Raw genomic sequence first — 23,914 nt, forward strand, 5'->3', positions numbered from 1 at the left:
GGACGTCATGCACCATGTAGTGGGGAAGGTAATGATTTTCCTTGCAGAATTGGGCTTAGAGAGAGATAGAGAGGCCATATCTGAGCAACAAAAGAGGTTTTCTGGAAGTTACTCTTAGGTATCAGTTTAGGTAGGCTTAGCTTCTCCACTACAGAAGTAAGTTTCATATGAGCAAGTCTGAAGATCAGGGGCTTGGTCTATTGACTTGGGAGTCCCAAATGTTTGAGGGAGTATCAGGGGTTTTCCAGGTGGGAAAGTTTAATAGTTCCATATTTTTTCTCTAGTTCCTCAAGGCACTTTGCCAATACATTGGGATTTATCCAGGTATTACATTAAACTGTATAGAATTACAAGCCCTCGTTCCCATTCTAGGCTCCATGTGGTTGGGTTCTTTAAATCAGGTATCCAAGCAGGTTGAGTTAGATTGTGTGCTGCAGGAAGTTTAGGTTTTGGACAAAATAAAGCTCTCTTCCTTTGGTCTCATACAGCAGGTAAAATTCTAAAATACAGATACTGTCATCCTTTACCCTGTATTCTGATTTACCTTAGTTCCAACCAGATTGGTTTCCTTCTCATCTCTAATTAAAGCCTGATCTTTTTTTTTTTAATAACAATTGTTACATGTAGCACTGCTGACTTTCAGAGCTACAGAACTTTGAGTCTGAGGTGTCCCACGGGTACCCAAAGTTCCAGGTAAATACCAGATTATACACATATAGCACAGCATATTAGAATCTAGAAATAGCACTTACAACTCTGGGCTAAATGTGACTGCTATAAGAGCTTATAATCTAGGCCCCAATTTTCTTAGAAGTATTTTCTAAAAGAGACCATACAATATTTGTTCTTTTGTTTCTGGCTTATTTTGCACAACATAATGTTCTCAAGGTTCATTCACCTTGTTGCATGCCATACAATTTTGTTCCTTTCTGTAGCCACAGTATGTTCCATCATATGTGTACACAAGTTTGCCTTTCTGCTTCTTAATGTACCCTGTGGTCACCTTCATCCATTGGGCATGATGGGTAATGTCCAAAATAAACAATCCATGTCTCACGGTATCCTCAGTTAGTTTTACAATCATCAATACTCTCAATTTTAGACAATTTTCATTGCTCCAAAGAGAAAAAAAAAAAACATATAAACACACCTTCACCAAACAGATCATCTAAACCTCCCCTTAACTCTTGTCCCACCACCCCCAACCCAATTATTTATCCCCCCCACCCATGTCCTGTTGATGTCCTCTTGTTAACTAACTATAGGTCACAGCACTCGGCATTCAGTTTTAAGAATTAGTTCTGGAAAGGGGATATATTCCCTTATGTTAAGTATTTTGATTTATATAAAAGTGCCATTTTATAATATACCTGGCTGTTCTGTTTATCTTTTTATTGGCAGCTTATAAACTGGTCTGCTGCAGGTGAAACTGAAGCCTGTTTAAATTCGTGCCTGTCTTTGTACATGCAGGTGGCCCATTAATTTCAATAGAAGGACCAGCAGCGCCTATTCATCCCTCTGGAGCTTTTTTCTTGGATAAGGTGTACTCCTGCCCAAAACGGAGGTCGTCGTCAATGAGGCCTTCTGTCGGGGCTCTGCATCAATCACTACTCTGAGGGCGCTCACATCACCTTAGCGGTTTCACTATTGACCTTAGGTTGCAACTCGCCCATCATCATCTCTCTACACCTCTGGGGAACCTGGAACTGGAAATCGCAAAGGATGGGTGTAGCTTCTGTCTTCGCTCATCTCCCCCACTGAAACTGCTCTTGCTGGAAGGCAGTATATCAAAGATGTCGTCGAAGATCTCGGAGTGTAGGGTTCGGTTGTAACAGAGCAAAGTCCATCTAACACACCGTGAAGCCACCTGGGCTACCATACAGTGACGATCCCTAAAACCAGAGACATGTCTTATGTCTCTTCTGACTTGCTTATTACACACCATTTCCATGATGTCATCAGGACATTCTTCATCTCCCAGTTCCTGCCATTTCCACTTAATGACACTCTGGACCTCGGAGCTGAGCAGGTGCTGCTCTCAGGTTCCCCAGTGGACACGGAACCTGAGGCTTCTGGGCTACATGGGCTACTGATTAGCTCAAGCCCACACACCAGATGTGCTGGCTAGATGATTTTTAAGGCTTAACGCTTCTTCGACATACCTCCATGGGTTTAAAAAACTAAAATCACTTCCTACCAAGATTAATGACCAATCACTTCGGTAGGATGCAGCTATTTCCAGGCTGCCTTTATAATCTTATTGCTCTTAAAAATCGGCCTTGAAACTAAATCTGTGGCTTAAACACATTTAGCAGATAAAAGAAGATCTGGGAAATTCATGTATCAACATTTATATCTAGTTTTCAAAGGATGTGTTTATTTTCACCATCCTCTTATAAATCACCATCAGTTGAGTTTAGATGTCTGATAAAGGACTATCTAGATATACAATGTCTATTTACTCATATTAAGAGAAGCAACTGGGCTATTTTTTTTTTTTTTTTCAGCATATAACACACAGGGTCACCCAAGAAAGTGAGGTCATATCAAGTATGTGAATTTAAACTATTTTTGAGAAATTTCAGAACCAAACTGGAAACAAATCCTGGAATATCCTATGGATGGCTGAACTTTTTAAGATAGTCTGTTTCGTTCTTGCATTTCTGTTTGGATAAAAAGGGAAAAAATGTTTGAAATAAATTGTTGGTCTTCCAGATCTTCAAGAATGATTTCCTCTTCCACAATGGCTGCTATTTACTGAGTGTTGACTGTGTGCCAATTGGCTATTCCAAGCACTGGACCTGCGTTAACTCCTTCCATCATGTAGGTGCTCCTATTATCCTTATTTAACAGAGTTTAACTATCTTATTTTAGGACATGAGTAGTATGACTTGGGTCAGACTCAGGCAGCCTGACTGTAGAGTCTACGCATCTACTTTCATTATGTCTGTAGTGTCCCATGTCTTCTAACCTTCACATGCCCCTACCTGCAACTATTCTAATACAAATATTCCTTCTGTAACTTTTTAAACTTAAAGTCCCTGAGGAAAGAATTATCTTTTCCCTGATTTCTCTTAAGAGGCAATATAACTTTGTGATAAAAATCGAGAATCCAGAAGTAGGCTGCCCAGCATCAAAGTTCAGCATTGCTGGCCTGGAAGCTTCTTTCCCTGGAAGTGTAATGATAAAGAATATAAATCAAAACAATGATAAAACAAGATGATATGAATAGTACCAGCCATATATGGTTATTTTGAGAATTAAATGAGTTCATACATAGCTCTCAGATCAATTCCTGAAACATAGGGAAAACTTTATAAGCCTTCCTCTCATTACTACTATTTCATCTGCTCACATCAAAAAGTCTAAAATGGTTAACAATATTCAATTACAATGATCTGCTCTGACTAGCAAAGAGTTTGTGTTTCATTGATATTTGGTGATTTGAATCAAAAGAAGAAAATAAGTAAAATGTTATATTTATTTTCATCAACGTCTTCTCCAAATGTAAGACTTTTATTTTAGTTCACACACTCCAGGATTTGTTTGGTTAATGATATACAGAAATACCTGGGAGCTTCAGTTTATATCAGGCTGCCAATTAATTAACTTCCAAAGAAGTTCCATGTGTAACTGGTACAATATGAAAATTCCAATGTTTTATGCTCCTCTTTAATCAGGTAAATCAGTTCACTTAAACACATTTCAGTAGTACGAATTCAGCTAGATACTCTGCCTGCACAATGTTGTTCCATCTTACCGGCACCTGATAGGATATATACTGCCATCTCTATTTTAGACATGAGGAAACATATCCAGCCACTTAGCCAGTAGGAGTTAGAGTCAATACTAAAGCTATATTATAAGCTTTATATTATATATCAGGTTATATTGTGAAGCACAAATTCTTTGTTTCCCATGCTAACCACAGTTACAAATCATAGAAAAAATCAGAGTGAAATAGTTGGAAAAGGCAGGAAAATTATATTCTAGAGAGTTTTCCATCACTTAGGGGCAAATAATTCGACTTCTCTAGAACACGGGATCTTGATCAATAAATAGGACTACTACACTAGTTTTGTGAGGTAGGCTGAACCCGATTCCTAGCAGTCTCTTTCAGGTCTATTATATTTACCATTTTCATTGATTTTTATTATATTAACTTATGTATATGATTCATTTCACGAGATTAGGCTACTTACAAAGGAAATGAGGAGCCTTTCAAGCTTTTCAGCATGGATGCGAAGGCTTAGAGCTGAGCTGTAGGAAGACTGATTATATGGCATATCATTCAAGTCTAGGGCCTGATAGGAAATATCAATAGGAAATAGGAAATCCGGAGGACCTGACCCCACCCCCCAACACCTCCATTAAGATTTGCATGTATTAATTTGAAGAACTATGAAGATGCAGGACTGGACATTAGAATAAGGGACAGAAAAGATTACATCAATGTCTGCTATATGCGTGACTGAAATTGTGATAATGATTATTTTAAAGAGGAGTATGTGCAAGAGAAGAGGGTCAAGTGCATACCCAAGGAATGTAAACCTCTAGCTAGCACGTGGGAAAGAGAAGCCTGTGAAGAAGCAGAGGAAAAACAGGCAGGAAAATCGTGGCAGAAGCATGAGAAGGCAGTGTTTGGAAGTAAAGTGAGAGAGAATTTCAAAAGGTAAATGAGGACTCATAAAATTGTACACTCCTTAAGATCAGGGAAAATTTATTTCAGTATTCCCACAACAGTGTTGGAACAGTGTTTCACATATTCTTCGTGATTAAGAAATGTTGAATGGAGGTCTATTCCGTATGCAAACATGGAGAGCTTGATGAGTCTGGAGTCTGTGACAAGACCATTTGTGGTTGCAACCAGGAGATCCCTGGGCATTGCTCCTGTATTGTGATTTTCCAGCCTTTGTTTTTAGGAAAATGAAGACAAAGGTCTTTGTCTTTGTATCAGGGATGGAAGCACATACGACACTGCGTCTAGGCCATGTCTTCTTTTGGGCCACCAATGTAAAAAGGTCTGGATTTATAATAATATGTATTGCCAACCAGGACTCTGCCTGTGTGCGTGAGTGTGGGAATGGCTGTGATAGCAGGGAGGGAGAGGTAACCAAGATGTCCACCTCTAGGAGAACAGAGGAGTTCAATGTGGTCGGTGCACATGATGAAATGGTAAGAAGCTGTCAGGACTGCTGCACTAGATGGACATACAGTAATACACTTATATTTTATAAACACAATATTCCGTGGAAAGAAGCAGAACAAGAGCCACAGCATAATACTATTTATATAAATAAAACACCTTAAAGCAACACTATTCAACATAACACAAGGATATATTCATAGCCAGAGCCATATTGATTAGAGCGAGTGCCTTCGGGGAGTAGTGAGGAAGTAAGAATGAGAATCAGGATGAAGCAGAAAATAAAATAAAACTAGGGGAAGAGCCATGAAAACATCAGTGATGAGGCGTGTGATAAGTTCATATTTTGTACTGGATATCAAGAGTAAAACAGCATATGCAATGGAGATAATTTTGAAAATCTCAAAATAACTAAATACAGTAAAAGGCTCACACCATAATCCCTGAGATCGAGTATATGCATTTTACATTTATTATGATCAGGGGTAAACAAAAAGGCAAGAATAAAAAACTACACATAGTAAAATTCATGCATATCATAAGGTCCATTATTTTGGGCTTCAACTATATGGCTCAAGGTGACATCAGGTGTGTTGGGAGCAGCAAGAAGGGCGGGACTATTTACTACAATAGGAGTACACAGGTTCTTACAACACAGAAAACCACTTTAAATGGCAGAACCCAATCTAATACTTGAGACCACTGTCTAAGGCATTACATATTATACAAGGCAATTAACAAGCAAGAATCCAGTACTGACATTTGTACTGTAGATTAATAGTTACATTTATTATGACTTATCATTAATGTATGTTCTAGCAGACTATTTTCTAACCATTCAAATAATGAGAGGTAAAGTCCACCTTGAACATGTCAGCAAGGATAGTCCCAATTACATCATCACTCGTAGAAAATAATAGAGAGCAAGACACTGTTAATTTTTATACAGAATGCAGGAACCATGATTTCACATGGGGTGAAATCCCAAATCAGAATTCTGCCTCTTGCTCAGTCTGTCGAGATTACATCCAGTCAGTCATGCAGCGCCCCCCAGAGGAAGCTCTGTGCAGGTTTGGGCAGTGGGCTAAGCACATTGTGTTTTTTCCTTGACGGCTCTTAGCACAAAATTCCATTTGCTATTCCTTTGTTCTAACAGCTCTTTTTTAAACCTGTCTTGAAAGGAAGTATGGCTGTCTTCATCCTCTGCCTCTGAGATGATCTCCATCTTCTGAATGATGAGTTTAATGAGCTCATGCTGTTTTTCCAGAAGAGAAGTGAGATCTTTCAGCCTAAAAAGAGATACACATTTCATGCATTTATTTAAAATTATCCTTTTAGTCCTCCTGAGTACTGGAAGCCCTAGGTAGCAGACATACCCTTCAAAGGTATATATATATTTGAAGTTTGCCCAATAAAATCATCATAGAATTCTAGAACTGTGAGGATCTCTAAAAATCTCCAAGGCTCCAGAAAGTTTAATTTTTACAAGGTTACACAAAAAGTTAATGACTGGCTTATTTTCATTCCTATTATAAAAATTAGGAAACTGTCATGCAGAGATTTGAAGCAGGTTGCCTAGCATCACACAGTAAATGGCTGAACTCAGACCAGTCCTAAAGCTCTCCTGCTTAACCATTGCACATTTTATAGCTCCTAGGGATTCTCAAAAGCTTCCAGATGTTTGATATATGAATTCAGATGTCTCATGAAGAATGTAATTTAGGACACTGCTCCCCAAAATTAAGGAAACCAACATTTTAATTTTCATTCATTTATTGCTTAGAAGGCAAACTGATAGAGGAATAGCACGGAAAACAAGATGTGGGGCCTATAAAATGTTGTATGATTCTCAATATTTTAGCAACATCATTCAATAAAGTAGGACTTAATATATTTGATCAACACAAATATACAAACTAATCTTATGCCATGTTTCATTAATTAAGAGTTTAAATTTTCTCAAGTAGAGATAGAAGGAAAAATGCATACCGATATTTCTGCTTCAATAGTTCTGTTTCTAAAGATGTATCAACATTTGGTATTTCTTGTTTTGTTTCATGGGTAGAAAAGATACGTTGAATTATACACTGTGGGATAAAACATAATGTTTACTCAAGTTAAATTCAATTCTGGAAATGTTTCCTGAATATATGCCATTAATTCAGCCACTGAGCCAGTCATGCTAGTACAAATATAAGATATAGCTTTGGCCCTCAAGGAGTTCACAGTCTGTTATTTGAAACAGACATGTGAAAAGCTATAAAATGAAGTCATACAAAAGGACGTCATATTGTAGAACTAATATTAAAGAAAGAGGAGATTGTTTAGAATGGGATCAACCAAATCATTTTATAATTTCTTGAGAAAATTGTCCAATTTGTGCCAGTCAACACAATTTCACATGGGGAAATTTCTTAAATGTTATTTTATTAAATTTTGTTTTAATTTAATATCCTTTAATACATGGATGGACTGGAGAGGATAAAGGGCAGATGTGTAATGACCAGTAGTAAGATAATTCTAGGATTCCAGGGAAAAGAAGGTGGGACTTGCATGGCTACCCAGGAAGTCTAATGGACAAATATGGGGATTGATGAGATATGAATGAAGAGAGAGGAGAGGGGTGTCAAGAATGGCTCCTGGGTGGCTGAGTGCAGAGGCAAATGACTAGTGTTGGAGTTAACTGGGATAAGGAACTGTTCGAAGGACCAAGATACTTTCACTCATTTCCTGGAGGGGATGTGCAGAGGTAGGGGGCATGGGAGGAGCAAAGCTCATGAATCTGGTATGGAATCTGCTGCAGAATTTGAGGTGACTTTAAGACATAAAAGTGGAGGTGCCAAGTAGGCACTTGGATATCTAAGTGTGGGGCTCAGAGCAGAGCTCTAGGATAGTGGGCAAAAGAAGGTGCAGGACACTCTATATTGTTTAGATACTTATTACAACCAAGGATATAAGTGAAATCAGATGGGGAGAGAGTATGGAATTAGAAAATTAATTGAAAGTCTACATAGATTGACTTAGAATTCAATCTAAGAACTTTTATGACTTCACAGAGAAAAATTAGCCTGCAAAGAATTCAGAAGGAGCAGTCACTGGAGTTGGGGCATCGTTTGGGATTAGGGTCCAGGTTTCATTCACTTGGCATCACCCTTTTTCCATAATGATGTAATTGTCTCTGCTTAGATTTTGATCACTTCGTATGGTTTCTATAGTGCACACACCTACACCTGCACTACACATGCATATGTATGCACATAAATGTAAATGATATGTGACTGGGTGAAGCAAATATAGTGTCCTGAACTATAAAAAAGTGCATAAAGAGTAAGTCTCCCCCCACCAGCCCATCTTCTCTTACTGGTACATACTTAACACAGATGCGTGTACGAGCACCTGGAAGAGGAGAGCAAATGTCTCCTTCCCCATGGCTCACCATCTTGGGTTAATTGTACACTTAAAAAAAAAAAAGAAAGAAAAAGCACAACTATTACTTTCCCATAAGCAGAGCAGACTCAAAGTTTATAAAAGGGTACCCTTAAGGGTAGCACAAATGAAAGCCAAGAAGTATCACATTATCTATGTATTTATTATGTACACTTACTATTAAGCTCCCACTGTCTCTGTATCTGTTAGGATAAACAATGATGGATTGTTGATCCACTTTGCGAAGGAACCAGAGCGGCAGCTTCTTCTCTAAATTGGTATGAAGTTCCACCTAAAATTCATTTTGGGTTTATTGATGGGAATCCTTCATTAGCATCTGGAAGTAATCATTAGCCCAGTAACATGAAATCTGACTCCTACGTCTGATTTATGGACAAGCAGCCGGATGACGAGGTTTCCTGCGCCCCAGCCCACGATCACCTGTCCCTACCTCTCACCTTATCTGCTCACTAGACAGCAGCGATCTGAAGTTGGGGGCAAGTTGTTTAAAGGAGGAATTCAATTTAAGTCAGCAGGTATAAGTTATTTTGGAGACTGATATACCCTGGGGAATATAAAGAAAAAAAAAGACTTTGTCTGTACTCCTGGGAGCAGTTATAATACCATGAAATGTACACAACTGGGAAATATGACTGATGTGAATAAATACCTGTGACCAGAGAGAGAAGGGAGTGAATAATTGCGGTAATGCAAATGTATCCAGTAAAAGAATTTGAACCAGAATGCCTAGGGGTATTTTATAAATTTATGGTACTGTGCTATTAGGTACAAAATGGTATGTCTATGACATAATTTGAGTGCAATTAATATTTTCAGAGACATATTTTCATCATTTAATGTTTTTACTTTGAATTTGTATTGAGCTTAATTCTCATAGTATGTTTGTATTTGCCAAACTTATCTTTGGCTCTTATTTTATAGCTCTTTACGTCTGTTGTTTAGATAGGTTTATTGCAATCAATAAACAGGGAGATTTGCTTTCTAATCTGAGACCATATGACCATATGCTTTTTAATATGGTCATTTAAATAACTTAGATTCATAAATGATGAGATGGTAAGAACTTCCCTTATCACACTGTCTAAAATTGTACTCCCACTCCTAGCATAACACTCCCCCATCTCTCTTCCTTGCTCTTTTTATAGCACCTACCATCTTGTAGCATGCTATATATTTTCTTTATTTTATTTATCATCTTTAGTCTCCCACTAGAATAAAATCTAAAAGACTTTTTCTGTTGAATCCCCAGCACATAGAACATTACCTAGCCCATAAAAAGTACTTAGTAAATACCTATTGAATGAATGCATCACTATTACTATCCTACTTCTGTCATTCTTTTTGTGTTATTTCATTTTCTTGCTGTTCATATTGGTTATTTTTACACAGTCTTATTGTGCTGGGTTTTAGCCTCTATAGTGATTTGAAAGGTTGACATCGCATTGCTGATTCTATTACCTGGTACCATACTCAAACCAATATTCTATAATATTAAATCCAAGAACAGCAAATAACTTTAAATATTGTCCTATAGAAATTAGAGTTTTAATGCTCTTTAAATAATACATTACCCTTCACACATGGATAACAACTTGGCTTAGCCGAGTCACACATTTCACCTGCAGAATTGGTTACTATTTCCTCATCACTACCCAGTCTTTAATATTCCAGAGGAGAATTTTGAAGCAGTCATGATTTTTGTTCCTTTGAAAATATCCTATGTTTCATACCTATGCTAGTTTGACACTGTTATGTACCCCAGAAAAGCCATGTTCTTTTCCTAATCCATTTCTTGTGGGAGCAAACCTATTGTTCAGGGTATAAACCTTTGATTAGTTTGTTTCCATGGAGATCAACCCATTCAACTGTGGATATGACTTATTGATTAGATTAATTCCATGGAGATGTGATGCGCCCAATTGTGGGTGTGACCTTTTAGTTAGTTAAAGATGTGACTCCGCCCATTCAAGGTGGATCTTAATTAGTTTACTGGCATCATTTAAAAGGGAGACATTTTGGAGTTGCTTCTGAGCCAATGCAGATACAGACTCAGACATCTGGAAATGCAGAAGCCCCACAAGACACCAGGAGCTGAGAGTCAACAGAAGCTAGACAGGAACCAGAAATGACACAGATGCAGACATTTGGAAATGCCTGGTATGCAGGAGATACTTGAAGTGCCGACAGAGAGCAGACACCTAGACACAGATGTTTGGAGATGCAGAGCCCAGCAGATGTTGCCATTTGCCTTTTCATGAGATGCTAAGCAAGCCAGAAATCAGAAGGATCCACACGGCTGAGAGAACCATTTGAAACCAGAAGCTAGGAGATGATGGAAATGCCAGCCGTGTGCCTTTCCATATGACAGACATCGACCTTTCTTAAATCATGGTATCTTTTTCTGGATGCCTTACTTTGGACATTTTTATGGCCTAGAAATGTAAACTTGTAACTTAAAAAATTCCCTTTATAAAAGCCATTCCATTTCTGGTATATTGCATTCTGGCAGCATTAGCAAACTAAAAGAATACCTAAGAGTTTCTGTCATTTTCCCCTTAATCCTCGTATGTCAAAAGAATTGTTAAAATATGCTTAGAAGTGGATCCTTTTCATTAATTTTGTCTGATACATAGTGAGAGTTCTTTTTAAGAAAATTTTTTTTATTGTATCATATAGCATATATACAAAGCAAAGAAATAAAAAAAGCAATAGTTTTCAAAGCACTCTTCAAAAAGTGGTTACAAGACAGATCCCAGAGTTTGTCATGGGCTACCATACAATCCTCTCATATTTTTCGTTCTAGCTGCTCCAGAATATAGGACGCTAGAGGATTTAAATACTTTTTTATCATCACAATCGACTTTTTTCCTTCTTTTTTTGTGAACAATAACATAATACAGAAAAGCTATAAATTTCCAAGCACAGCACCACAATTAGTTGTAGAACATATTTCAGACTTTGACATGGGTTACAATTTCACAATTTTAGGTTTTTACTTCTGGCTACTCTAAAATACTGAAGACTAAAGAGGTATCGATTTAATGGTTCAGCATTCATATTCATTTGCTAAGTCCTATCTTCTATGTATAATTCCACCATTAACTTTGTATTTCCATACCTCTTATTGTAGTTGTTTAGGCTATGGCAATTCTAAATTTTTGATATTGGAAGGGTCTGTCACTGATATAGGGTAGGGAGATGGAACTATCTGATATTCTGGAGAGGCTGGGCTAGGTTTCAGGACTTATCTGGACCAGGGACCTTATCTGGACGTTGTAGGTTTCTGGAAGTTACTCTAGTGCCTGCAACCCTTATAGAATCTTATGAATTGCCCTAGGTGTTCTTTAGGATTGGCTGGAATGGTCCTAGTTGGGGGTTGGCAGGTTATGATAGGTAGCAAGGTCTACCTGAAGCTTGCGTAAGAGCAACCTCCAGAGCAGCCTCTTGACTCTATTTGAACTCTCTCTGCCACTGATACTTTCTTAATTACACTTCTTTTCCCCCACTTGGTTAATTGTTGATCCCATGATGCCAGGTCTGGATTCATCCCTGGGAGTCCTCTCCCACGTCGCCAAGGAGACTTTCACCCCTGGATGTCATGTCCCACATAGGGGGAAGGGAAATGATTTCACTTGCAGAGTTGGGCTTAGAGAGACTGAGGCCACATCTGAGCAACAACTGAGGTCCTCCAGAAGTAACTCTTAGGCCTGCCTATAGGTAGTCTAAGCTTCTATGCTACCTACATAAGCTTCACAAGAGTAAGCCTCATGATCAAGGGCATGGCCTATTGATTTGGGTGTCCCTAAAGTTTGACACAGTATCAGGGATTCCCTGATGGTAAAGTTTAATAGTTCCGTAGTCTTTCTCCTTTCCCTCAGGGGACTTTGCCAATACTTTTTGATTATCTGGTTAATATACTCTAGGATGTTTCCAGGCATTACAATAATCTATACAAGATTAAAGAACCTCTTTCTTATTCTGTGCTCTCTGTGTTTCACTTGTTCAAATGAGCTATACTGATAGGTTGAAATGGATTATGCACTGCAGAAAATTTCAGTTCCAGATCAAATAAACCTTTCTTCCATTGGTCTCAAAGAGTATGTGTGTTTCTAAAATATAGAACCTGTCTTCCTTACCTGTATGTTCTGAATTACTTTAACCCCAACCTATTCAGCTTCATTATTATCTCTAAATATCAGGTTATATATATAAACAGCCTCTCAGGATCCAGAAATAATAATCACCACTCTGGACTTAACGTGTCTGCTCTCAAAACTTACAATCTAGGCCCTTGTTTTCTTATAAGCATTTTCTAATTCATTGTTGTTTTTTTGTTTCTGGCTTATTTTATCTCACCAAATGCCCCACATGTTCATTCACATCATTACATGACTCACTACATTGTTCCTTTTTGTAGTCGCATAAGCATACACCATCATTCACCAATCTACTTCTCCATCAGTACATCCTTCAGCCACCTGCATTCATCGGGCATCATGTAATAGGCCCAAAGTCCACAGTCCATCAACTTTCTCAATTTTACATAGTTTCACTGTTCCCAAGAGAAAAAAACCAATAAACACACCCTCACCAAATAGGAAATCTAAACTTCCTCTTAACTCTTGTCCCTCACCCCATTATTTACCTCTGCTGTTGCTGTAGTAGTGCTGATGGTTTCCTTTTGAACATAGTTCATAACATGCAATAACAGTTTTCCCCCATACCCTGGACTTAAACACTCTTTATATAAGAATCTTATCTTTGAAGTAATTCTTACAAGAACACATTCATATTTCTAGTGTGAGTCGGTAGGACACATAGGTCTACAAAACCCCTTTCAATCTTGTTCATCTTCGATATGGAAATATTACTTCTAGACCCACTAGAGAATCACCTTCGTGCCTATCTATTCCCTTACATTGGAGTTCAACCTCATTAGCTAAGGGTTCACCCATCTCTAGCTTCTATGTATCTCTAAGTCCCCTGTATTCTGTATTATAAATCTCTGATTATAACTTTATGCTGGTCATAAAAGTGGAATCATATAGTACCTGTCCTTTTGAGTCTGGCTAATTTTGCTCAGCATTATGTCCTCAAGGTTCATCCATTCTGTCATGTGCTTCAGGATGTCATTTTGTCTTACTGCTGCATAATATTCTATCATATGTATTTACCAGATTTTGTTGATCCACTCATCTGTTGATGGGCATTTGGTTTGTTTCCATCTTTTGGCGATTGTGAATAATGGTATTATGAACATCGGTGTGCAAATGTCTGTGTTGCTGCTTTCAGCTCTTCTGGGTTTATACCAAGTTAGTGCTATTGCTGGGTCATAGGGCAGCTCTATATTTAGTTTCCTAAGGAACCACCAAACAGTCTTCCATAGTAGCTGCACCATTATACATTCCCACCAACAGTGCATAAGTGTCCCAGTTTCTCCACATCCTCTCCAACATTTATAGTTTCCTGATTGTTTAATAGCAGTCATTCTTAACAGGTTTGAGGTGGTATCTCATTGTACTCTTGATCTGCATTTCCTTATAGCTAAGTGAAAATGAGCATCTTTTCATATGCTTTTGAGCCATCTGTATTTGCTCTTCAGAAAAATTCCTATTCAAATCTTTAGCCCATTTTATAATTGGATTGTTTGTTCTTTTGTTATTGAGTAGTATGATTTCCTTGCATATACAGGAAATCAAACCTTTGTCCGATATGTGATTTCCAAATATTGAGTTGGCTGCCTCTTTACCTTTTTGACAAAGTCTTTTGAGGTGCAGAAGCATTTGATTTTGAAGAGTTTCCATTTATCTATTTTTTCTTTTGTTGCTTGTGCTTTGGATATAAAGTTTAGGAAGCTACCTCCTATTACTAGGTCTTGAAGATGTTTCTCTACATTTTCTTCTAGAAGCTTTATGGTGCTGGTTCTTATATTTAGCTGTTTGATCCATTTTGAGTTAATTTTTTTGTGTAGGGTGTAAGATAGGGGTCCTCTTTCATTCTCTTGGCTATTGATAACCAATCATTGAAAAGAGTATTTTGTCCCAGTTGAGGATTTGGGGGCCTTGTCAAAAATCAGTTGGCCACAGATTTGGTGGTCTATTTCTGCACTCTCAATTTGATTCCATTGGTCAATGCTTCTGTCTTTGTGCCAGTACTATGCTGTTTTGACCACTGTGGCTTTATAATAGGTTTTAAAGTCAGGGAGTGTTAATCTTCCCACTTCGTTCTTCTTTTTTAGGATGCTTTTAGCTATTCAGGGTCTCTTTCCCTTACTAATGAATTTGGTAGTTAGCTCTTCCAAATCTTCAAAGTAGGTCTTTGGAATTTTGGCTGGTACTGTGTTGAATCTGTAGATCAATTTGGGGAGAATTGACATCTTAACTATATTTAACCTTCCTATCCATGAGCAGGGAATGTCTTTCCACCTATTTAGATCTCCTTTGATTTCTTTTAGCAATGTTATGTAGTTTTCTGTGTACAAGTCCTTTATATCCCTAGTTAGGTCCATTCCTAAGTACTTGATTCTTTTGGTTGCTATTTTGAATGGAATTTTTTCCTTAGCTAACTCCTCAGCTAGCTCATTGCTTGTATATAGAAATGTTACTAATTTTTGCACATTAATTTTATATCACACCACCTTGCTGAATCTGTTTATTAGCTCAAGTAACTTTGCTGTGGATTTCTCAGGATCTTCCAAGTATAGTATTATATATCATCTACAAATAATGAGAGTTTTACTTCTTCCTTTCCAATTTGGATGCCTTTTATTTCTTTGTCCTGCCTGATTGCTCTAGCTAGAACTTCTAGCACAGTGTTGAATCATAATGGTGACAGTGGGCATCCTTGTCTTGTACCTGATCTTAGGGGGAAGGCTTTCATCTCTCTCTACTGAGTACAATGCTGGCTATTGTTCCCTTTATCATATTGAGGTAGTTACCTTTGATTCCTCTCTTTTGGAGTGTTTTTATCAGAAAAGGATGCTGAATTTTGTTGAATACTTTTTTTTAGCATCAATCAAGATGATCATGTGATTTTTCCCTTTTGATTTGTTAATGTGCTGTATTATTAATTGATTTTCTTGTGTTGAACCATACTTTCATTCCTGGTATAAACCCCACTTGATCATGGGGTCTAATTCTTTTAATGTGCTGTTAGATTCGATTTGCTAGTATTTTATTGAGAATTTTTGCATCTGTGTTCATTAGGGAGATGGCCTGTGGTCTTCTTTCTTTAAGCATCTTTACCTGGTTTTGGTATTAAAATGTTATTAGCTTAATAAAACGAGTTATATAGAGTTCCTTTTTCCTCAATTTTTTTGGAAAAGTTTGACAGGACTGGTGTTGGTTCTTTCTGGAATGTTTGGTAAAATGCCCCTGTGAAGCCATCTGGCCCTGGACTTTTCTTTATAGGCAGGTTTTTGATGACTGATTGAATCTCTTTACTTGTGATTGGTTTGTTGAGATCTTCTATGTCTTCCTGAGTCAGTGTAGCTTGTTTGTGTATCTTCAGGAATTTGTCCATTTCATCTAAAGTTGTCTAGCTTGTTGGTATATAATTGTTCATAGTATGATTTCTTTTATTTCTTCAGGGTCTGTGGTAATGCACCACTTCTGATTTCTGATTTTGTTTATTTGCATCCTCTCTCTTTTTTTCTTTGTCAGTCTTGCTAGTTGCCCATCAATTTTATTGATTTTCTCAAAGAACCAACTTTTGTTTTTATTAATTCTTTCTATTATTCTTTTGTTCTCCCATTCATTTGTCTCTACTTTAATCTTTGTTATTTTTCTTCTCCTATTTGCTTTGGAGTTAATTTGCTATTCTTTCTCAAATTCCTCCAGGTTTGCTATTAAGTCCTAGAGTTTTGCTCTTTCTTGTTTTTCAATATGGGCATTTAAGGCAATAAATTTCCCTCTTAGCACAGCCTTTCTGCATCCCATAAGTTCTGATAAGTTGCATTCTCATTTTCATTCATTTCCAGATAGCTGCTAATTTCTTTAGCAATTTCCTCTTTGTCCCACTGGTTGTTTAAGAGTGTGTTATTTAATCTCCATGTATTTGTGAATGTTCTCATTCTTTGGTGGTTATTGAGATCCAGCTTCATCCCATTTTGATCAGAGAAAGTGCGGTGAATAATGTCAATAATTTTAAACTTATAAAGACCTGTTTTGTGCCCCAGCATATGATCTATCCTGGAGAATGTTCCATGAGCACTAGATAAGAATGTATAACCTTGTGCTTTGGGGTGCAGTGACCTATATATGTCTGTTAGGTCTAATTCATTTATCAAGTTATTTAACTTTTCTATTTTTTTGTTCATCTTCTGTCTGGTTGTTCTATCTATAGAGGAGAGTGGTATATTGAAGTCTCCTACTATTATTGTTGAAACATCTATCACTCCCTTCATTTTTCCTATGTCTGTCTCATGTACTTTGGAGCTCCTTGATTGGGATAACATTTATGAATGTTATATCTTCTTGGTGAATTGACCCTTTAATTAGCATACAGTGCCTTTCTTTGTCTATTATAATGTCTTTACATTTAAAGTCTATTTCGTCTGATATTAATATAGCTACTCCTGCTTTCTTTTGGCTACAACTTGCATGGAAGATCTTTTTCCATCCTTTCACTTTCAATCTATTTGTATCATTGTGTCTAAGATGAGTCTCCTGTAAGCAGCATATACCTGGATTATGTTTCTTAATCCGTTCTACCAATCTGTATCTTTTAATTGGTAAATTTAGTTTGTTAACATTCAAAGTTATTACTGAAAAGGCATTTCTTGATTCCAGCATCTTATCTTTTTAATTTTATTTGTCAGATCTATATATTCTTTTCCTATTACCCTTTGCACTCCTTAAATTACCCTTAGTGGTACTCGTCAATTATGTAATTATGTGCCCTGCTCCAGACCTCCCTCTCCCATCTTTTTTTTTTTCAGCTGGCAGAACTCCTTTTAGTATTTCTTGGAAGGCCAGTCTCTTGTTGACAAATTCTTTCAGGACTTGTCTATGAAAGCTTTAATCTCTCCCTCAATTTTAAAGGATAATTTGGCTGGGTAAAGAATTCTTGGCTGGAAGTCTTTCTCTTTCAGGATCTTGAATATGTCATACCACTGCATTCTCACCTCTAGTTGAGTAGTCTGAACTCAGTCTTATTTGATTTCCCTTGATTGCAGCAGACTGTTTTTCTCTTGCTGCTTTCAGGATTTTCTGCTTCACTTCAACATTTGACAGGCTGATTTGTATGTGCCTTGGGGAAGGCCTATTTGGATTTATCTGTTTGGAGTTCTTTGGGTTTCTTTGACTTGTGTATTTATGTCCTTTATGAGGGTTGAGAAGTTTTCCCCCATTATATCCTCTTCCTAGCCCTTTACTCCTCTCTTCTGTTTCTGGAACATCAATGATTCTTATATTTGTGTGCTTTGTTTTGTCTATCATTTCCCTGAGTTCCCATTGAATTTTTTCAATCTTTTTTGCCATTTGTTGTTTTGAGTCTTCGAAGTCAGTTATCCTGTCCTCTATATCACTTATTCTTTCTTCCATCTCTTTAAATCTGGTGTTGTGTGCCTCTAGTACATTTTTTATTTGGTCAACAGTCTTTAATCTCTGTGATTTCTGCTATTTTTCCATTTATACTTTCAAATTCCTCTTTGTGTTCTTCTACTGTCTTCTTGATCTCCTTTATGTCATTTGCTATTCCACTTATTTTATTAAGTAGAGTTGTATGAACATCTTTGATTAGTTGTCTGTATCTCCTCAGGTATTTTAATTTGGTCATTAGGCAGGGCTATATCTGCCTGCATTGTGACATACTTAGTGATCTTCTGCTGTCTTCATCACTTGTAGATATCTTGATTGATTTACTTTAGGAGTTGATTTCTTTCAGTAGTCTAAGGCCTTGTGTTTGCAGGATGGTTGTATATCAGGGAGCAGGGCATGGGGTGAAGCACTCAGTATGATGATTTGTTTCAGAGCAGGTATGGGCTCAGGTTGTGGGTGTTATGTTGGTGCTTGTGAATGTGGGTGCCCAGAGGCCAGGAATGATGTAACTGTGAAGGTGCCCTGGTCTGGGGGACATAATCCTGGTGTGCACTGGTCTAAAGCACAGGGCCCTTTATGCCCACGTGTAGAGCTGTGGCAGCAGGTCAGCATTATGCCTTCATGGATTGGGGGCAGATGTGACTTGGTTGTGCAGGTCGGTGCTTTCTCAGAGCAGGGAAGTGAGCCTGAGGGCTGTGCACATGCGTGGTTCTAGGACTGCAATAATGTGCAGTTCCCAGAGCTGAATGACGTGATTGGGGGCCCGTGCACATGCATGGGTCTGGGAGTGCCATAAATGGATGCGCTGAGCTCAGGGAGGGTGGGGTGAGGCTGTGCGACACTATGGGTGGGATGGGTGGGGTACCCTAGGTATGGAGGTTAGTGCCTGCAACCTTTATGTGCTGGTAACAGCCTGCAGGGAACAGGGAGGGGAAGGTAGTGTTTGGGAAGGGTGCAGAAGAGGTGCGTTGGGCTGCACTTGGGATGGGGGTGAGAGGTGGATATGTGCACTGAGGCTGGTGGGGTGGGGGCACCTGGACCGTGGAGAATGGGAGTGGATGACAGGATTCGGGTGCATGGGGTGTGGGGTGAGTTGCCAGTCACGGGGCTGCACCAGTGAGGGTCGCGCACCCAAGGAATGTGGCCTGGCTTACTTCCTAGTCCCGTGCTCCAGTCTGTGCAGACCCGCAGGCGCAGAGCCTGCTCCAGGCTCCAGCTTTCTGCCTCTCAGGTCCTCAGCCTCTACAACCAAGGCTGCCGCATGTGGTACAGAAGACTCTCCTAGGTCAGCCGCAGTCCCGAATTGCTGCCTCAGTCACACTCCTGTCCCTTCTCTAACTTTTCCTTGGAGCAGGGATAATCTCAAGCCGCTCTAGTTGGCCATCTTCCCGGAAGTCCATAATGAGCATTCTTAATCTGCAAATTCACTATAGTTCTTCTGGCAAGAACTTTTTCATGTTATTTGGGAACACTTATTAGTTGAAACTTTAATTTAGGAACATTTATTAGTTAAAGCCTTAATCCTGCCCTCCGTATTTTTATGTAATTTTTTTATTCATCTCTCATCTTTTTTTTCATTCAGGGTTACGAATGTTCTTAATTTTACCCTCCACAGTTCTCACTGGATTTCTGTTTTGTCAATCCTGTCTTTCACCACCTCAAATGTAGATTTTTATATCTGATAATGCATTTTCTTTTTCTCTTTAGTCTCTCTTTTCATTTCTATTCTTTCATTTCCTCTTCCTCTAGGATTATTTTCTTCTTTTGACTTCCAGTTTCAAGGAAAACTTTATTTTCTTGTATTTTATTAACAATGTCAAGTAGGAGTTTTTTTTAATTTCTATAAGCTTCAGGACTCCTTTTCTCCTTAAGGTCTTTAGGGTAACGTTCCTTTTCCTCTGCTATATATGTTTTTCAGAGGTCATAAGAGAGTTATTATTCACTTATTCAAACTTGACTGAGAAAGATCTACTCATGCCCAGTATTTGCCAGCACTATATAAACATAAAGCATGTCTACACTGCCGGCTCCTGCTGGAAGTTGGGGATACCAGGGCTGAAAAACAACCAAGCAGCTCCCAGCCCCTCAAATACTCATAAGTCCTGTCCTTGAGGAACTTATATTTCATTTAATGAATACACCTCCCAGAATGTACTGTCCCAAGGAGCTTTGTGTCTCCACTTGGGTGCGAGATGATTTTGTGGCAGGATTAAGTATCCCTATAAGAAATGCATACCACCTGGCTCCTTTTATCCCTGGTTCTGTTGCGTATCCATATTTAGAATATAGAAAGTTGCTGTAAAAAGACTCAGGAAAATAGGAGAACAGCATCAGGGTTTTCTAGCAAATTCTGTTCTTGATTAAAAACAAGGAACAGATAATATGAAGGGACTTGCTTTGCCTGTCTCCTTTCTAGGTCTCTCATGCTATTTCATTTCATGAACATAATAAAGGATTGTGCTTTTCAAATCAACCCCACTGATGCTGCAGTTTAGTAGGCTTTCTCAACTTGACATTTTATCTAGGGCTATTGCTCATTTTGTTATTTTTGTTTATTTTCCTTGGTATTTTAAGGGGTTCCTAGGATAGTTATGAGGTACTGATAACATGCCTGCCTTAAGATTTATATCTCCCCTCTCCTCTCCTCATTAGCCATACCCAGAGTCCCACAATCTGTCTTTCTTACTGTAATAACCTGCTGTCTGCTCTTCCTTCCTACAATTTTTCCCCACTAAACCAAGGTAATAACAGGTCACCTTAAATACTGTTTTCATTTTGTTACCATTCTTTGTAAGGGCTGATAACTCTCTACTTACATACAAAATAACTTGAAGCACTTCATTTATGTCCTTTGTCTGAAAGTTGAGGTTTTCCTTTTTCTGCTGCCCTCCATCATCTGGGGCAATCTCACTCCCCTCTGACATGAGCTAACCTGAGCCGTCCTCCCCGGCAAGGGGCCACCTCACTGCTCCTTAGCCATGTTCCCTCCTTCTGCCTTTGGACCTTTGCCCACCAGGTCCGTCCTTTCAGGAATAGCTGCTCTTCTAACACCTCACCCCACCCCATCTTTCAATGCTCAGCTCACATCCCAGTTCTTCCATGTAGCATTTCCTTATTTTTTTTCCATGTATTTTTCATACCTGGTATTTTACCCATTTAATTCGTATAATTTTTTCTTTAAATATAATTAGCTGTTTGGACTGGGGCCTTATAAAATACACAATCAAGTCACAGAGCAAATTGGTAAAGAATGTTCTGAGTTGATTTTTGATATTTCCTACTCGGTTTAATTGGTGGGTGTGCTCTCTTGTAAATTAGACTTATTTTACTTGTTAAAGTAAAAAAATCACAACCCTTTAATTCCTCTGGGTTCTCATTAATTTGTTGTGTGCTTTGTGCATGGCAGGTACTAGAACATTGTTTTTTCATTTCAATAAATAAATGCTAATGTAGGTGAAAGAATAATTGAACAGAAAGGAGTATGGCAAAGAAAAGTGAAGAGAAGAGTGAAGAGAAAGCTATATTTCAGCATGAATTTTTCTTTTTCTTAAACTGGCTTAACCTCCTGTATGTTTATATCCATCTGATCATGAGATATTTTTGAAGCATAAAAGATTCCCATTCATATTTGAAATATAGAAACTAAGCATTTAAGAGCACAGAAAGCTAAGTGTGACAGAAAACTATTTCACAAGGTTTAATAACGAAGGGCCTAACCAGAAGCCTCTTACCCTAGCATATTTAAAATCAAGTTATCTAGAAAAATAAGTGAGCTCTCACAAGGGGGTAAAAAACTGATGGATTCAGTTAGAAGTCAATTTTTGAGGTACAAGTGTAGTTCAGTGGTAGAAATCTCACCTGCCATGCAGGAGACCAGGGCTCAATTTCCAGCCTGTGCACTGTACCCACTCCCCAAAAAAAAATTCAACAAAAGGTGCGGCAATAATAGGATAGTAACATAGAAAAAGAATGAAATGTGACCCCCACCACACACTATACAAAAATATATATATATATATATATAATATATAATATACCATGGAGAACTTATAATTCCATGGCTAGATTATCCAAGAGCTCCCTCAATCAGTTGCGTTGGGATAAGCTAGTATCTCCCACTTGTGGCTTGTTCTTGGTTTAACAGCTGGCTATCTGGTTGGCCACATGTTAACATAAAAGAAGCTCAGAGTATTTCTCCATTTCCCTGCTGAGACTGTTCTGGAACACCTTTTTGATGGTTTTTGATACTTTGATTACATCAAATTCACCAGAGAACATGCAACAGGTGTGATATGTTACTCCTCAGAATTGAGAAAATACCCATATGAAATAAATGTATTCACAGAAAATTAGCTTTTCTTAATTATGGAAAATTACAGAGGTGTTACTGCTCATGCATTTTAAACAGGCAGCCTGCTTACCTGCATAGCAATCCTCTTCAGTGCCTGCTTACCTGCATAGCAATCCTCTTCAGTGCCGCGTGCTTCTGGACCTCAGCGATGTCCCCAACTGCCAGGCCAATCTGAAGGACAACACAGCATTCCCTCACTAGCAGCGTGTCAGCACACCCACTGAGGCACTTAGATTCTCGCCAGCTCTCGTAAGACAGAGGAGCCGGAGAGCAGGCATGGCCTCAAAACATTTTGCTAATACCCTTCACAGAAAACTCCAAAGTTTTGCAACTAGGCTGCCCACATTGATTGTGAACTCCAGGTGTTTATAATCCAAGGAAGACAATAATGACTTGACAGCTTTTCAGGGACTTGAAAAGTTAAAACATTAGACCGAGGAAATGAAAGCATTTGTATCTTATAAAGGTTTGGCAGAAAAAGGCATACTTTAGGAGAGGGTGAGGCTCTGATGAAAAATCCTCTGTTGAAACCCATAGCCAGATAGAATTAGGTGAGGAGAAACTGTTAGCTCCGTTCTATATACTTGAAATTAAATCAGCTCACATTTACGTGCAGATAGACGTGGTCCTGAGCATGGTGCCAAGGTGTGTGAATAAGCCAAATCCTTTTCCTATTCATTTTTTTCCCAATATCTCCATAAGATATTATAGAGAAAGAGGGTGAGCTTTATGCCATTCTCTATTATTCTTAGTGCCATTTTATTGTCTTGGACGCTAGAACACAAATCTAGAGTTGTGTCAAGTAAATGGATCAAAACATTAAGTACCTTATTATTTTTTTCTCTCCAGAGAGAGTTTCTGAAACAGAAAAGGCTCAGAAAGAGTACCTTGAATGCATGCATGTGTATATAAATGAAGATAAAAATGCAAGGTAGTGCCAATGAAGTCATTCCACCAGCCTGGGTGAGGGATGCACTTCTGCTTTCAATGGCCCAGGTGCTCAAGGCTGGAGCAGGTTCTCTAGAGAATCCCACATGGAAAAGACTCTCAGGTCCAGTGAGGGTGCCTGGTCTTTAACTTCTGGGCTAGGCAGTGGCATCCAGATACTGTAGACATCCTCTACATGAGAGGTTCTTTGCCATTTGAATCTCCAGTCAATGAGAAATTTGAATGCAGGGACAAGGTCTTAATCCTTCATTCCATAAGGTCTTTGCCTAACCTTTGACTCCTCCTCCTCACAGCCCCAGAGCAGCACACACTGCCCATCTTTATCATCTTATCCTTCTTCCTAGTTCTTCCTGGTTCTTATCACCCCCATGACATTATGCTGCAGATTGATTTGATTATCTAACTTCCTGAGTTGTTTGTATCACATAAAGACTGGATTGGTCTATTTTGTTCACCATTATTTCCCAGCACTTGGGGCAGTGT

General features: G+C 38.4%; 1 protein-coding gene across 1 annotated transcript in view; it reads right to left on the bottom strand.

Annotated features, from left to right (window-relative positions):
* Nucleotides 1-5,595: 5,595 nt before the first annotated feature.
* Nucleotides 5,596-23,914, bottom strand: part of TRPA1 (transient receptor potential cation channel subfamily A member 1) — a 75,507-nt gene continuing 57,188 nt past the window's right edge. The window contains exons 26-29 of the mRNA XM_077163211.1: nt 22,586-22,654; nt 8,751-8,864; nt 7,136-7,233; nt 5,596-6,435 (exon numbers count right to left, since the gene is read on the bottom strand). Of these exons, the coding sequence (XP_077019326.1) occupies nt 6,231-6,435; nt 7,136-7,233; nt 8,751-8,864; nt 22,586-22,654 (486 nt within the window). The 3' untranslated portion in view covers nt 5,596-6,230. The remainder of the gene's footprint in view (nt 6,436-7,135; nt 7,234-8,750; nt 8,865-22,585; nt 22,655-23,914) is intronic.

This window comes from Tamandua tetradactyla, chromosome 6, assembly GCF_023851605.1.
Source record: "Tamandua tetradactyla isolate mTamTet1 chromosome 6, mTamTet1.pri, whole genome shotgun sequence".
NCBI lineage: Eukaryota > Metazoa > Chordata > Mammalia > Pilosa > Myrmecophagidae > Tamandua > Tamandua tetradactyla.